The following is a 15,307-nucleotide window of genomic DNA, read 5'->3' on the forward strand; positions in this document are numbered from 1 at the left end:
AGAGTATGGCATTGAAAACTGGGGAAATACATACAAAAGCTCACTTCAACCATTGTATATATTACAAAAAAAGAGCAATAAGAATTGTGCATAAGATGGGATATAGGGATCACACCAATGTAGCTTTCATACAGTCTAAATTGTTAAAATGTTTTGATTTAGTGGGATATAAGACTGCTGTGTTTATGTATAAAGCCAGGAACAATTTATTACCTGGTAGAATTCAAAAACTATTTAATGAAAGGGAAGGGGGATACAATTTAAGGGGTCAGTTAAATTTAAAAATTCATGCTATATGTACAACCAAAAAAAAAGATTCTGTATTTCCATAAGTGGGGTAAAACTATGGAATAATTTAAGTGTGGACATAAAAAATAGTAAGAACATTGATGAGTTTAAACATAAGTATAAAGGTATGTGTCAATCAAGATATATGCAAGAACAGGTTTAACATTGTGGGTGTGGTGTAAGAATGTTAACACTTTGTAATAATTCTTTAGTATATTACTTGTGTGGTGTAGAAGAGAATTATTTATGTAGAAATACTGCTTGCAAACCAATGATGTAAGATGATGTCATGGGGTAGGACTGGATAAGTCTGACTTCTTCCTACTCCATTCAAGCATGTACTAGGTATAAGCTAATTGATATTGGATTAGCATTTGTTGGATATGTGTAAAATTATGTGTGTTGATATATCAACTGTCTTTACATGCTTGAAAGAATAAATCAAATCAAATCAAGTTCTGCCAACAAATGAAACAAGGTGCACAAGTTGAACAGCAACAATTTCTTGTCACCAGACACAAGTACACTACCAGTAAGTGCTGTCTTGATGTGTTTTATGAATGCACATTTAGGTATATTAATGACAACAGATTATGTTAAAATAAGGTATGCATGTTCCTTCTTTAACATTTAAGCCTGACAAGGAAAACATGCCAAAAGAAAATCTGCCATGTTACCTGCAGCATCTTGTCTGGACTCGGCTCGATGCCTGGGGGCATGTTGCTGGGGTCAAAGGCCAGCTGCTCCACCTCTGCAAAGTAGTTTACTGGGTTCCTGTTGAGAACCAATTTGCCCACGGGAATCAAAGGGTAATCTTTATGGGGCCAAACCTGAATAAGAAAACTCCCATTAGCTGAAAAATGAAGTCAGACACTCAGGAGAGTATCTGTCATTCAAGACCTTGCTCAACCTTTTTGTATAAATATTCAAAACTAGACATCTGATGCTGGCCTCTAAAAATGCCATTGACGTATCTGCATGAACACCTGCTGCCTTTGTTAACTGGACAGTTGGAATTTAGCTTAGCAAAAAAGTAATGATCACAATCCAAAGCACAATGATATGACAATGAGGCTGCCAAAAAAACATTTTATACCTGCAATTCATCAATAAACAATTTCTTCCCAAAGTCATAAAAACAACTTTACTATATTTTTTTGCTCGGTAGCTAGGATACTGTGGTAAAAGTTTCTCCAGGTTGTAATTTGTTAATAGGGTTTTTCCAGCTTAGATGAGTAATGATCTGTTAAGGTTTTAGGTGGCAAATTTTTATCCGATTACTTTATATTTTTAATCATTTAATGAATAATGGCATTCACTTCTGACATCACACTGATTTTCACAAATATACTCATCTTCATAGTTGCAATAAACCTTACTACAAGTAATTTGCTTAGTGATATTCTTGACAAAAAAAAAAAGACATCAACAGAAAAATATCTTAGTAGGAGTGTTCCTCACTCAGCCCTATGGATACTATCTGATCAAAGTTTCATTACGAACCATTAACAATGCTGTGAACCCTCAAAAGACACTTGTGATGTTAACAGGTGTCCTGCTATAAGCAATAATGTGACTGCATGTGAAGCTATTTTTATGACAGCAGGACTCAACTTTAGGGCCCCATTTGCTGTTCTGTGTGTGCGGGGATGAGGTACCTTGGTAAGATCAAAGGGGTTGAATGGGAACTTCTCAGCCTGCTCAAACGTCATGACCTGGATGTAGAAGGTCCAGGATGGATAGTTCCCATTGGCAATGGCGTTGAACAGGTCTCCAATAGCATAATCTGGGTTGGTGGAAGCCAGGTGTTCTGCCTCCTCCACTGTCAGATTCTTTATCCCTTGATCAGTCTAAAAACACATAACACAGGACATATGGTAAGATATAACAAAGTAATGGCAAAATCACAGGAGGTTAAACCTGGGCTCAGACAGACCTTGTAATGGAACTTGCAGTAGACACACTCTCCGTCAGCATTGACGAGTTTGAAGGTGTGAGAGCCGTAGCCGTTCATGTGACGGTGGCCATTAGGCAGACCCCGATCGCTGAACAGAAAAGACACCTGCACAAGGTATACAGGACAGAAGACACAAGATAAAGGTAAGTCCTACAAGTTTCCTTTGCCAACTGCTGTTGAAGTGAATCATCCAGTGATTACTGCAAGTAGATTTACAGTGAGGCAAGTCCTCACAAATAATTTATACAAGAGCAACACCACAATGCAGCACAACATGTTGTAAGAATATTTCATTCATTTTAATAAAAATATCAAGTGTCCTGTTTGAAATACTCTAGTCTTCAAACACAGTCTCAGTCTCGATGGCAGCTACCTGATGCAGACTCTCGGGCCTCAGGCTCCAGAAGTCCCACACCATGTCGGGGTCTTTCAAGTGTGTTTGGGGATTACGCTTCTGGGTGTGGATGAAGGATGGGAACTGCAGGGACAGGGGGGAAGGCACTGTGTTCAGTGTGATAAGTTTTACACTTGATTCAGGTGGACAACAATGTTGTCAAATGTCTTTCCTGGCCATATTCATCTTACAGAAGGAATTTACAGGTTTGGTCTACATTACCCATCTTTAAACATGTATTTTTAACAAATCCTCATCATGACAGCCACCTGAATAAAGGCTTTTGGTCTGCTTTAAGTGTTTGTCTTTAGAAAGCACTAAACTGATTAAACTAGTTTTACAAACTGGTCCTATATTTATTTACATTTTTGAGAGGAAACTGCAGTCTATGACATTTTTGGCTCTCCAATGCCAAACTAATGCAAAGCCAATTCTGTCTCACACATCCACTATACCCACTCACCAGCATGGCGTCCCTGATGAAGAAGATGGGGGTGTTGTTGCCTGTCAGGTCCCAGTTGCCATCCTCAGTGTAAAACTTCAATGCAAATCCTCGAGGATCTCGCACAGTGTCTGCTGATCCTGACTCCCCAGCTGGAAGAAAACGAAAATTTCAGACATTTCACTCGTACATTAGTGAAGTAATATGTCAAAGCTACATAGACATTAATAGATCTTCATTTAGAGGAAACTGTTTAATCAAATTTATTTATATAGCACTTTAAAAACAACATCCAGTAGACCAAAGTACTTTACATGGCAGAATAAAAATAATTGAAGACATAAAATATGGGGGGTACATTTAAGAATGTTATCTATAACAGTGATAAAGCAGGACTCCTGTGTTAACACATTACATAGTTATTCTTACCCACAGTGGAGAAGCGGACAGCGATAGGTGTAGTCTTCCCAATGTGCTCAAAGACTTTAGCTTTACAGTAGTGGGTGATGTCATGAGTCACCTCAAAGTAGCCAAATGCCCCTGCAACATGGGGGACAGGAATAAGACGCCTGTCGTTTCTATCAGCTCAGACATCTATCTGAATCACATGTTTCTACTTGACTGTTCAGACTAGCTCAGTGTTACTGTACATCACAACACACAGTGAAGAACGCAGCCTCAACAAATATCCTTCATTCACAATTTGTCCAAAACCATTAGTCTGGAACCAACCAACAAAACAAGGATCCTCATTTGCTTTTTGCCTACTTGTTGTCAGTTAGTTGACTTTGACATTTACAATACTATGCAGATGAGAAGTGTTAAAAATAAAATTAGTTAAAAAAAATAAGTCAGATTGTTATTTCTCTGTGACAATATGATCTCAGTTCATCCGCATCACCAATGAAGCTCAAGTAACATTATTTTGTCACAAAATATTATCCTGAGATCATTATAGAACTCAACCAACCAAACTTTATGTATGACCGAAGCAAAGATGACTGATTTGCATTAAGGCTCAGGATCCTTTCTTTGATTGCATATCTCTAATTGCTGAGAGCAGAGGGTTAAAGAATAAAACTAAAGAATGAAAGAGGAGTAACTGCTATGCTCAAGACCATTTTGTTATCAAAACTTTTCTTCAGTCTGACAAGTTCTGTTTTTTAAGTTTGTATCATTGGATTAATGGGCACTTGTCACAGCAGCATGAGAAACCAAACTGTGCTAGCAAAAACTGCTTAATGTGTTTAATGTATCATATTTTCACATTACATCATCACAACATTAGCGTCATTAACAGAAGCGAGTCTCAGCACTGCCACAAAAACAATCCTACCAGTATTTGTGTTTTTAGTATTGTAGAAGGTTAAAAGGATATATGGCACAAAGACTGCATTATGGCATCGAACCCGTTTCATATTACAAGCACTTAGAGCTGGCATCAAACCTGAAAATGTCTTTAGTATCTACAGAGCTGGACATAAAAACTCTCACATACCTAGAGTTGGTTGGCATCAAATATCTGGTCAGATTCATATTCTCAGTGGCTTTTTCCTACGATGTGATAATTTCTGATTCATTTAATTAGTTTGAACTTGTCTGACCTTATGTCAGCATGTCCCATAGAAACACACATTCACTGTTTGCTAAAGGAGTAGGTGGCACAAGCTCTTCTTGTAATGAGAAACAATCAGGATACAAAAATTCTCAGTTGAGAGAAACACAACACAGCACACTGGTGCCGCTGAGGCGATACACAGCCAGCCATACAGAAGAAACTGGTTATGGCCCAACGCTCACCTGCACCTTTGGCGTGCACCACTCTCTCTGGGATTCGTTCGCGGTCAAAGTGCGCCATTTCATCACTGAAGACCACATCTTGGACGAGCAGAGGGCCCCTCGGTCCTGCAGTCTGCAGGTTCAGCTTGTCTCCAATGGGATGGCCAGCCCCTGTGGTCAGTGTGTCTGACCTCTGGTGTTAACAAACCAACAATAAAACTTTATCAGGAAAATTTTGAAACCAGTTATAGATTACAGCTTTAATCCACGACCTCCCTGATCGTAACTCCAAATTGAATAAACTGTATTTATTTATTCACCTGTGTTAAATATCTCTGTTGCAAATGACAGCGAGATGAGCCTTGTGCAACCACTTGCTTGTTTACAAGTCCATATATTGTTTTTTCTGTTGCCGTTTATTTTGTACTTATGTTCTAAAAATCCATACAAAAAGGAAAAAAAATATGGTATACAAACAAGAAGCTGCCAGCACTATTATACAACTTGCACCAGAAAAATATTAAAACTGGTTCCACCAATGTATGTGCTGAGATCACATGAAGTACCAAAAATAACAGCAATCCTTATTGTCACAGCTGTAAATTATATTGATAGGGTCCCGTTGATTAGTGTGAATATTATCACAATCAAACTACCTTGGGTATCCACACAGATGCAACAGCATTTATAAAAATAAAAAAAATAAAAAGAAGAAAACACAATCGACATGTACTTAAACAAATGTCACTTTAACTTTTAGGTGACTCAAGCTGTTTGTTCTGTTGTGTTCTGGTTATTAAATAACGGACAGGGTTTGAAGTTCAGCCTCAAATATGCATGAGGACAATGAACTAGTTACTTCATACCTTTGCACTGAACTGTTCTACTTAAGGACATTTCAGCAATTTGCATTTCGTGAGTGAAAAGGTCTGGGAAACGGCTAGTGGTTAACGTTACTTGTGTGGTTTCTCTGACAGGCCAGTTTAGCCTATAACCTTAGCAAACGATTGTTGGCAGATTTACTGGCGAGTCCTTTAGAACGAGCATAACCTGTAACAAAACAAAGAGTCGACAGTAAACTACTTCGAAAGCATTTATTTACGTGTCTGCAAATGTTAGCCTCGGTCGTGAACGCTAACGCCAGCTAGCCTTGCTTTGACTGATAACGTTGGTTAGCTTGTTACCCTGAAAAAACGACCCCTCACCCATTTACCCCAAGTCGTGCAACGCTGCGCAGCAAAAACGCTTTCACAAATGCAAAGCATGAACAGACCTGAGACCCTCTATTCTCCTTCCATATCTTCATTTGATCGGTAGCTTTATCTCTGTTGTCAGCCATCTCGACAAGTTGTGCACGTTTAGACCTGACACTGTGCAGGCGGTGTTGTGGAATCAAAATGTTATCCTATTATCTAAATGCCTCAGACATTCTTCCTGGAATTTGCTCAATGTGACCCCGCCCCCTCGGCACCCCTGTCTTCTGATTGGCTGAAAAGCGGGGACTGACCTACTTTTGAGAAAGGAGAGGAACATAACAATCCGAAGATCGTCTGTGGTAGTTACGTAATGGATATTGTTAATTGTTTTTTTCTCAATTTTCTCGGCAATGTCAATGTGGAAAATTATTGGTGCAAATGACTTTTTAATATCTATTTTAAAAGCCTTTGTTAGAAAACAGTCTGCTTATTTTACAAAAGCCAAACATTCACTGGTATCAACTTTGCAAGTGTTCATGGTTTTATTACTTCTCCCATTGTTTTAAGATAGTAAACAAAGATTGACAAAAACCTCAAAGATAGTAAACAAAGATTGAGGTTTTTTGTCTGTTGACCAGACTAAAACAGCCCACAGAATATGTTATTATTTGACATTTTGTACACTGAACAATCGATTAATAGTTAAAGAAGATAATTGACAGAAATATTTGATATAGATTAAAAATGTTAATCCTTAAAGTCTGCTTTTAAAAACATCTGCAATTGTGTGACACTTAAAGTCCAATTTGTGGTGAGACTGGTGTTAGGCCTACCTATTATTTTCAACATCACAAACTAATGTTTTAAACTCTGTAATAAATGTGTCATTTCCCACATTATTTTAACCTATATCCCATTCCTTAGAGGTGTACATACAGTATCCACCGCCTATGCCATTCCCAGGTTCTATTAAGCAGCTATTTAATGTTGTGATAAACACAATGACTGTGTTTTCATAGACAATAATTAATCACTGCAACAATCCTCAGTGCCAAGGGCAGATTCCAGCCTACCATACTTTCAGATGAATTGTGTGGAACCTAAAAATAAGGGGAGAGTGAGACACATCCTGTCTTTTCCTTTCTAACAATTTCAGGTCATGTCCTCAGGATAACAAAGTGGCCAGGCAGTTACTTTTGAATTGCTTTTATTTCAAACAGCATTCACACAATACACTGTATTCTTGAGGCACATTCACATCAAGTGCTAAACAACATCATGCATGTGAATGTAGGTTACAGCTTTGTTGAACAGAATGCCAATGCTGATTGTAAATGAAAATATTGCTTCATTATTTGGCACAGTTGGAAATATCGTCTATTATTTGACTACAAGTGTTCTAGCTTTGCACTGATTTTCAAAGTGAAGTGGAAAAAAGTCACAAAAATGCATAAGGCTGATGATGCTTTTAGAGTTAGCAGATATTTCACATTCAGTTACAACAAAACAGCACTAATTCACAAAGTAGCAGAGAATATCTCAGACAAATAAAAAGCCACCTTGACTTTTTGACTTTTACAAGATTCTTCTTGCATTATCTTGATTGTAACCAAAACACCTTTTAGCCCCAGTTGGTATCAAGTAGGACCCCATCAGTGCTAACAAGTTTTCAGGTAGCTTAATGACAAAAGCTAAAATGAGAACAACAGGTGAATTCAGAACATCCTGTAACACAAAAGAAACCATAAACCCATTTAAAGGGGTTAGTAGAACTTACAACACAAGTTAAATTCCCAGAGGTGTTTAATACAACAACATTGATGTTAAATATAATATTTTATAAATTAATTAGGAGTTTACTTATTATATTTATTAAAGTCTAATACAACAAAAGCATGATTTTCACCCAGAATTTAGTGAAAAAATGGCAATGAATAGATTGTTGTATATTATTTACATGTTTCAGTATGCTTATGCAACTTGTATTGCATTAAATGTGTTAAAAATAGAACACTGTAACATGATATTTATACATTTATGCTGATTACATACTGTATGGTTTGGCCACCCTGTAACAATTGCTTCAAATTACAATTAGTTCACCTGGATAAGAGTACCTGGATGTTTTTATTTTCAGAAGCACAATACTGTATATACTGAACATACCAGAACCTCTATTATTTGTCAGTCTCACTGTTAACAAATTACACAAGCAAATCCAAGAGAAATAACTCAGCTGGCCTCTAAAACTGCTACGAAATCAATCAAGTATGCATGATCAATGACCGGTTTGAGGAGACAAATGAATGTTTTCCTGAAAGAGAAGTGGTTTCACCCCTCCATCCAGTCAATCTTTCTCTATACAGTTATAATAGGCTACAACCAGACAACCAGAGTAGGAACCATGCAGGGTGTGTGTGTGTGTGTGTGTGTGGCCACCTCAAACTCCAAAATGAAATTTCTGATCAAGACGGGAACAAGTACCCACATGTCTTCTTTGCTGTTGCTGGAGCCAAAAGCACGGGTTGTTAATGTAGCCAGTTTTGGTCATTTGGGACATGGCCTGCTGCTTCCTACACCCCATAATGCACCCAAGCCAAAGTGAAACCAAATAATAAAGACACAATTCAGGCATATAACTGATCCAGGGATCAATGATACACCGAGTTAGAACGGACTTTTTGGATTCCTCCTCATTACATGAAGATAGGTTTTTACTCCAATTTGTCACTCACCAGAAACTGTGCCAACAAAGCGATACATACTGTACTAGATACAGTGTGCTCTTGTAGGGGACAGCGTGAACTCTCATCTCACTATAACTCCAACAGATGGTACCAAATGAGATCAGTTGAAAGAAACATGAACAAGTGTATATTTTACTTGAAACTGGTCAGGTATGAACAAGGGCAGAGAGGACTAGATCCTGCGCAGAGGGTGCCACATGGACACGGGCTTCCTCAGAGTGGCCAGCATCTGGTTCCAGTGGGTGATACCCATCCCACTGGCCTCGGGGCCGATGATTACGTGACCCAGATTCTCGCCCCGGCCATCATCTACGGCCTCCGCCACTGTCACCCTCAGGGAGAGCTCCTGTGAACAGTGCAACATGGTTACACAACCTAAGATATGTAATCATGACTCAGCATCTTGTTAACAGCAGGGTTCAGCTTTGTGAGATCAGATCGGTGAACACACATAATAACAACATATTGCTACTTTTATTGCTTTTGGTATTTTAACCTTGTTATCATCTTTGACTCACATTTAATCTTATTACTGTTTTCTTAATAGCCAGAGGGGCAAGAGCAGTTACATTTTGGGGCATTAAAAATTTCATAGACTGATCCATGCATTTAAAAGGCAGATTTTATTCTGACAAAACATTTTTAATTATGTTGTCATAATTATGTTGCTATTAGGATTTTTAGCTCTAGGGTTGGCATTGTCCACCACTGAGGTGCTGAAGTTCTAAATATTTCAACAACTACTGAATGGATAGCCTTGACACTGGGTACACACACACACACACACACACACACACACACACACACACACGTTAAGGATAATTTGTAATAACTTTGGTGATCCCTTAGGTTTTCCTCTCAGGTCAAAAATTTTATTTGAATTTAAATTTAAACATTCTGGAGAGGGTGAGCTTGTGACCAAAGGGTCACTGGCTCAATTCCTGGACTGGCAGCATTAAACCTGGGTGAAACAGGTGACAAAGCAGTGCTTGTCTCACTCTCATTAACACTGTGGTGCCCTTTAGCAAGGGCCCCAACTGCTCCAGTGGAGCTGCTCAGTGGCTACAGGTGAGTCTGTGGTTGTACTGGGCAGCTTCCAGATGTGGATGTGTAACTATGTGAATGTGAACAGGGTGTCCTTGCAAAAAAGAGCTGACCTATCAGTGGACCTACCCAGAATAAATAAAGGTAAAAAAAAATGTTATAAAATAAGGAGAGAGGCCTGGCTTGGCATGTTCATGGCAAACAAACTATATGTAAACATAAAAAAAACAGTCCACTTAACATCTTACATGATACCTGAAAGCAGCATGTGCATATCTGTTTACATGTAACCACACAACTGGTCATATTCTTTATGCTTTAATAATTTAAGTACGTTAAGCATCACCTGCAGGACGACAGATGGCACAGAGAATATCATCGCTTCGTTGAAGATGGGGTTTGTGTCGTCCCTTTTGGTGGAAGTCTTCTTTTTGCTGATCTTCCTGCCATCTTGCAGAAGATAAACTTTCACAAACGGATCTGATAATGAGAAGATAGAATGAGATTACAACAGCTTTTCAGGCCTATAATACCCAACCAACATATGTAGCACACATGTAGACGCCCATTCAAGGGCAATTAATTACGCAGTCCTGTACACACAATTAGCTCTGTGGATGGCAATGACATCATTTCAGTAGGTGACCTTTATCAGCACAATGTTAGTGTGGCACCTGTGGACATTTAATGTGATGAACAGGTCATTTAGGTCCCATCTGCCTTTCTCAATGAAGACAAATGTCTCTGCTGTGAGTGGCATTAAGAGTCTGTTTTTATTAAGTCAGTAAGTGTTAATAGCAGACAGAGACAGACAAGTGTATACATGCAGTACATAGTTCATACAAAAAGAAACATACACTCACACGCTGAGGCAGAACACATTTACTCATATTCACAAACACACAGAAAAAGAAAACCCAATGTCCCTGACCTGCAGTGTTCTTGCCATTGGTCCACACCAGATTCTTGCACTTGGCCACAACCACAGTGAGGCGCTCTGCTGTCGGCAAGTAGCTGAGAGACAACAGGATCTCGCCGACTGCATCCACAGCCTGTGGGCTCAAAGCAGAGGATTAAATCAGATATCAGCTCACCGGCTGCTGCTATGTGTTGGTCATGTTGAGATAACATATACCACCCAATGAGATGTCCAACTCTATGAAAATAATAATCAACTTGGAGGAAAAGAAAAATGTTTGTGAGAGGTAACTGATCATAAAATATCAATGGTGTACTGAATTTAAACAATGTTTAAAGTCAACTGTTTACACGTTCCCACTGAACTGAATGAGAAAGTCTGTCCAGACTTTTGACTGGCAGTGTCTTATCAGTTAATCTGTTACATGCATTACATCCACTCAGCTCAACTTCTTCTTTGTTGATTCTGGCATGTAGTTCTGCTGAACGTCCAGCAGAGGGCCACCACACATACTTGTACTTCTATCTTTATGTGTTCACTCAGTGACATAATGCATTCCCTATCTCCTTACCCTGACCCTTAACCAGAACTAAGTGCCTAGCCTTAACCCTAACTTAAACCTAATTCTAACATGAACCCTAAAACCAAGTTTTAACCCTCAAAAAGCTGATTTGGAAAGTGAGAAACGGCCAAAATGTCCTCACCCTGTAGCAAGAGAATACTGTTTTGGTCCTCACTATATAGCAAGTACAAGAACATGCTTTCTTACACATTACAAAATGTTCAGTAGGAAGAAGTACAGATTATATTGGTGATGTGCCTAAAATCAAAAAATTGTAAGGATTTATTATAACATTATTTTTCTGTACTGCCTTTATGTCATATCAAATTTGACTCTGTGGTACATGGCTGTATTGTAATTCACCTTATTGACATCTTGAAGGTAGAGCCAGGCATTGAATGGTCTGATGGTCAGGTCCAGGTCCGACAGCTTGAGCTCTGCTACCCCTGCACTGATGTTCCTCTCATCGGCATCAATGCCAAAGGCAGCGAAGCGCAGACTATACTCCTCTAGAGTGGACAAGTCCATGGGGATGGAGAAGCGCTCATCAAAAATCACGGTGAATGCATTTGTCTGGACCTGTAGGATTATAAACTCAGTTTGTGATAATGTTTGGACCTGTTTTGTGTTCAGGCTAAAGAGGCTTTCTGTGCAGGTTACAGTTGCACGCACTGTGAGATAAATCACATAAAGGCAAGAATCAAACTTTCTAAAATATCTGGTGTAGGCTGTAACATCTGCTACTCTCTTCATGCTCTCCCTGACTGACATGACCGAGTCAGGCTGTGAAAAACAAAAGGCCCAAATACTTTCGATTTTTTAGATAACTCACTCAATCTTGAAAACCCTCTGATTCAAACAGGCAGAACTGATTCTTGCACACTCACTGTTGTCACAGTCTAAGTCATCTTATCTTCATTTATTTTCAAAAACCTTCAGCTTTCAACAGCAGCTGTTTATCACTAAGAAATGTTGGTTAGCTTTTCAGTGGGAGATGGGGGTGTTTGAAAAGCTATGAGACAACACTGGCAGAAAACAGCACTGAACTGAGCAGCAACAAGCCAAATATGCAAAATGCTGAGGATTATCAGAGGCATGTCCAAAAAAGGCACTGCAGACAGGGACTAACGTTTGGCGCAATAAGAGCACAAGGTCACAGAGGATACTTTTCTCACTGTGTCATAATTCCTAAAACATTCCTTCACTCTGCTGCAAATAGACATTTGTACTGATATCAGCCTGGAATAAAACAACAGGAGCAGCATCTACAGTGCATGAAAATAATTACTTTTGTCTGTTTTTCATCAGCCATGCTCAAAACCAGTTGGTTTCAGATTACTAGTTACTGTTCAATTTCTTTTCTTGACAGCCAAAAACAAAGATGCTGGCCAGCAGAGCACACCACAACTGCTTCAGATGAAACTGATGCCTTCTCTGTGGCTAATGCTGATTTCAAGCCATCAGATGTTGATGCACATGCTGAGACGAGGGTTCACAGAATGGCCGAAAGTTACCAGGCAACTAGTAAATGGCTTTAATAATAGCTTTTTTGTTCACACCAGTCTGTGAAATGCAGTGAGGAATATTTCAGCTAAATGCATGTGATAAAAAAGCAATAACAGCAGAGGCTGTGCAAGGTCGTCAAAGGTTGTTATTGATAAAGAGTAAAATGAAAACTCTCTGAAGCATGAAATAACTGTTAATTCAGAGCACAGGCTGTACAAAACTGTATGTTATGCTGACCTTTGATTGTGCATCATAAAACAGCTGAAATGCCTCATAATCACCCAACACCTACAGAATTCAGACAAGGCCCCGTTGCTGCTGCTGCTGCTGCTGCTGGTGCTGCTGTGTTGTGTAAATATGTCCATAAAGATACTGTCTATATCATCCAAAGCAGGTGGTATGTCTTTGCTAGCACGGTGCACAGACCTGCTGTCCCAGTATGAGACAGTGTGTCTGCACTATTAGACTTATTGCTTGGGGGATAACAATAGTGATGAGTGTGAAGAAAATGAGGCAGTAAAGAGAGAGAGAGGCAGGTGTGCAAGAGCTACAGAAGACAGAGGAAGGGAAAAAGAAGAGTGGCACACACATTATTACAGGCCAAACAAAAGCAAGAACCAGGGTCAGCAGTTAAAGGAAAAGAGATGAGGAGGGAATTGAGCATGAGAAGGGAGTGACAGATGTGATAGAGTGATAGAAAGCAAAACAGTGACAACAAAGAAAAGCTGGAGAAGAACGCGAGTGAGAGAAAGCACATGAAAACAGAGGGAGGGAGAGAAAGAGAAGCTGGCTTGACCATCGGGGTGAGCGGAGCTGAGGTCAGCATTTCCTTTGGTCTTCACCACTCCTCGACATTAAAGAATGAGCCGCTAAAGGTATCAGTGACTGCTTCCATTATTCTTACACCCAGCTTGAACCCATTAATGCAACACAAAAACATGCTCAGGTAAGGGTGCCCAAATAAGCCTGTATGTTGCCCTATCAGGCTGCACACACCAGAGAAAGCCACAGTCACACAAGGCGCAATATCGGTGACTCATACTCAGGCAGGAATTCGTACATTTTCTTGCACAAAAGAGCTAAGAGCAGCCAGCAAGTGTAGCCATGTTCTTTTCCTGTCAGGACAGTGACTTAACAGTAGATTCAAGCTTTCATAAAATTGTTTTTGTGGAAAATTCAAACAAAAGGTCATTAATTAACCCTAATTAACCATTAAGCACAGGAAAAGATAAAAAAAAAAAAAAAACTCATGGCAAGTCAAACTTATAAGACAGTAAGGCTAAGGTTTGAGTTAATATTTCTTTTTTATGATACACAATCAGGCACAATCGTTATCTTACTATTTTATAACTGTAGTAAGTCAGAATAAAGAAAATCAGTTACTACTACTACAGCGATGACTAATAATAATAAGAACAATAACCATTGTCAACTAACCCTAATCATTTTTCAAAAGCAACTTCAGTGCTTCATAAAAGACATAAAACAGATTTATAGAACATTAAATTCTAAGTACCTAATTTTAAAAGGAGCGATTAAACAGCTGGAATTTAAACAAAAATGCAGTAAAACCACAGAATAAAAATACAAGGATGACAGATTTAAATCAGAGATTTGTTTTTGATTAATCTTGAAAATGTAAATGCTTGGAAAATCATTGTACCTCATCACATTATGTTGATTATTAAACTACTGATTTGCAGAATTGTCAGTTACAACTAGAGTTTTTAATAGGATACATACTGTTGTATCACCCAGCCCGGTTATCTAATCTGAACTCACATGTGTGACTTGCAAAACTGACCTCTATTTTTTGATTGATTGATTTTGATTGATTTATTCTTTCAAGCATGTAAAGACAGTCGATATGTCAACACACATAATTTTACACATATCCAACAAATGCTAATCCAATATCAATTTGCTTATACCTAGTACATGCTTGAATGGAGTAGGAAGAAGTCAGACTTATCCAGTCCTACCCCATGACATCATCTTACCATCATTGGTTTGCAAGCAATAAATGATTCACTTCTACACACACACATATTATACTAAAAAAAGATTATAACAGTGTTAACATTCTTACATAATTACATCCTTAAATAATTATCTTCTACACCACACCAGTAATATACTAAAGAATTATTACAAAGTGTTAGCATTCATACACCACACCCACAATGTTTCATCTAATTAATCATTAAGCCTGTTCTTGCATAAATCTTGATTGACACATACCTTTATATTTATGTTTAAACTCGTCAATTCTATTACTATTTTTTATGTCCACACTTAAATTATTCCATAGTTTTACCCCACTTATAGAAATACAAAATCTTTTTTTGGTTGTACGTATAGCATGAATTTTTAAATTTAACTGACCCCTTAAATTGTATCCCCCTTCCCTTTCATTAAATAGTTTTTGAATTCCACCAGGTAATAAATTGCTCCTGGCTTTATACATAAACAC

General features: G+C 38.5%; 2 protein-coding genes across 2 annotated transcripts in view; both read right to left on the reverse strand.

Annotated features, from left to right (window-relative positions):
* cat (catalase) overlaps positions 1-6,323 on the reverse strand; it is an 18,610-nt gene extending 12,287 nt beyond the window's left edge. The window contains exons 1-8 of the mRNA XM_020624985.1: positions 6,134-6,323; positions 4,882-5,053; positions 3,511-3,621; positions 3,103-3,233; positions 2,619-2,723; positions 2,225-2,350; positions 1,947-2,138; positions 966-1,118 (exon numbers count right to left, since the gene is read on the reverse strand). Of these exons, the coding sequence (XP_020480641.1) occupies positions 966-1,118; positions 1,947-2,138; positions 2,225-2,350; positions 2,619-2,723; positions 3,103-3,233; positions 3,511-3,621; positions 4,882-5,053; positions 6,134-6,199 (1,056 nt within the window). The 5' untranslated portion in view covers positions 6,200-6,323. The remainder of the gene's footprint in view (positions 1-965; positions 1,119-1,946; positions 2,139-2,224; positions 2,351-2,618; positions 2,724-3,102; positions 3,234-3,510; positions 3,622-4,881; positions 5,054-6,133) is intronic.
* Positions 6,324-8,498: 2,175 nt separating this feature from the next.
* syt12 (synaptotagmin XII) overlaps positions 8,499-15,307 on the reverse strand; it is a 22,938-nt gene continuing 16,129 nt past the window's right edge. Inside the window, exons 5-8 of the mRNA XM_020624764.1 lie at positions 11,692-11,907; positions 10,779-10,899; positions 10,194-10,327; positions 8,499-9,149 (exon numbers count right to left, since the gene is read on the reverse strand). Of these exons, the coding sequence (XP_020480420.1) occupies positions 8,976-9,149; positions 10,194-10,327; positions 10,779-10,899; positions 11,692-11,907 (645 nt within the window). The 3' untranslated portion in view covers positions 8,499-8,975. The remainder of the gene's footprint in view (positions 9,150-10,193; positions 10,328-10,778; positions 10,900-11,691; positions 11,908-15,307) is intronic.

Source organism: Monopterus albus, unplaced genomic scaffold (assembly GCF_001952655.1).
Source record: "Monopterus albus unplaced genomic scaffold, M_albus_1.0 scaffold7.1, whole genome shotgun sequence".
NCBI lineage: Eukaryota > Metazoa > Chordata > Actinopteri > Synbranchiformes > Synbranchidae > Monopterus > Monopterus albus.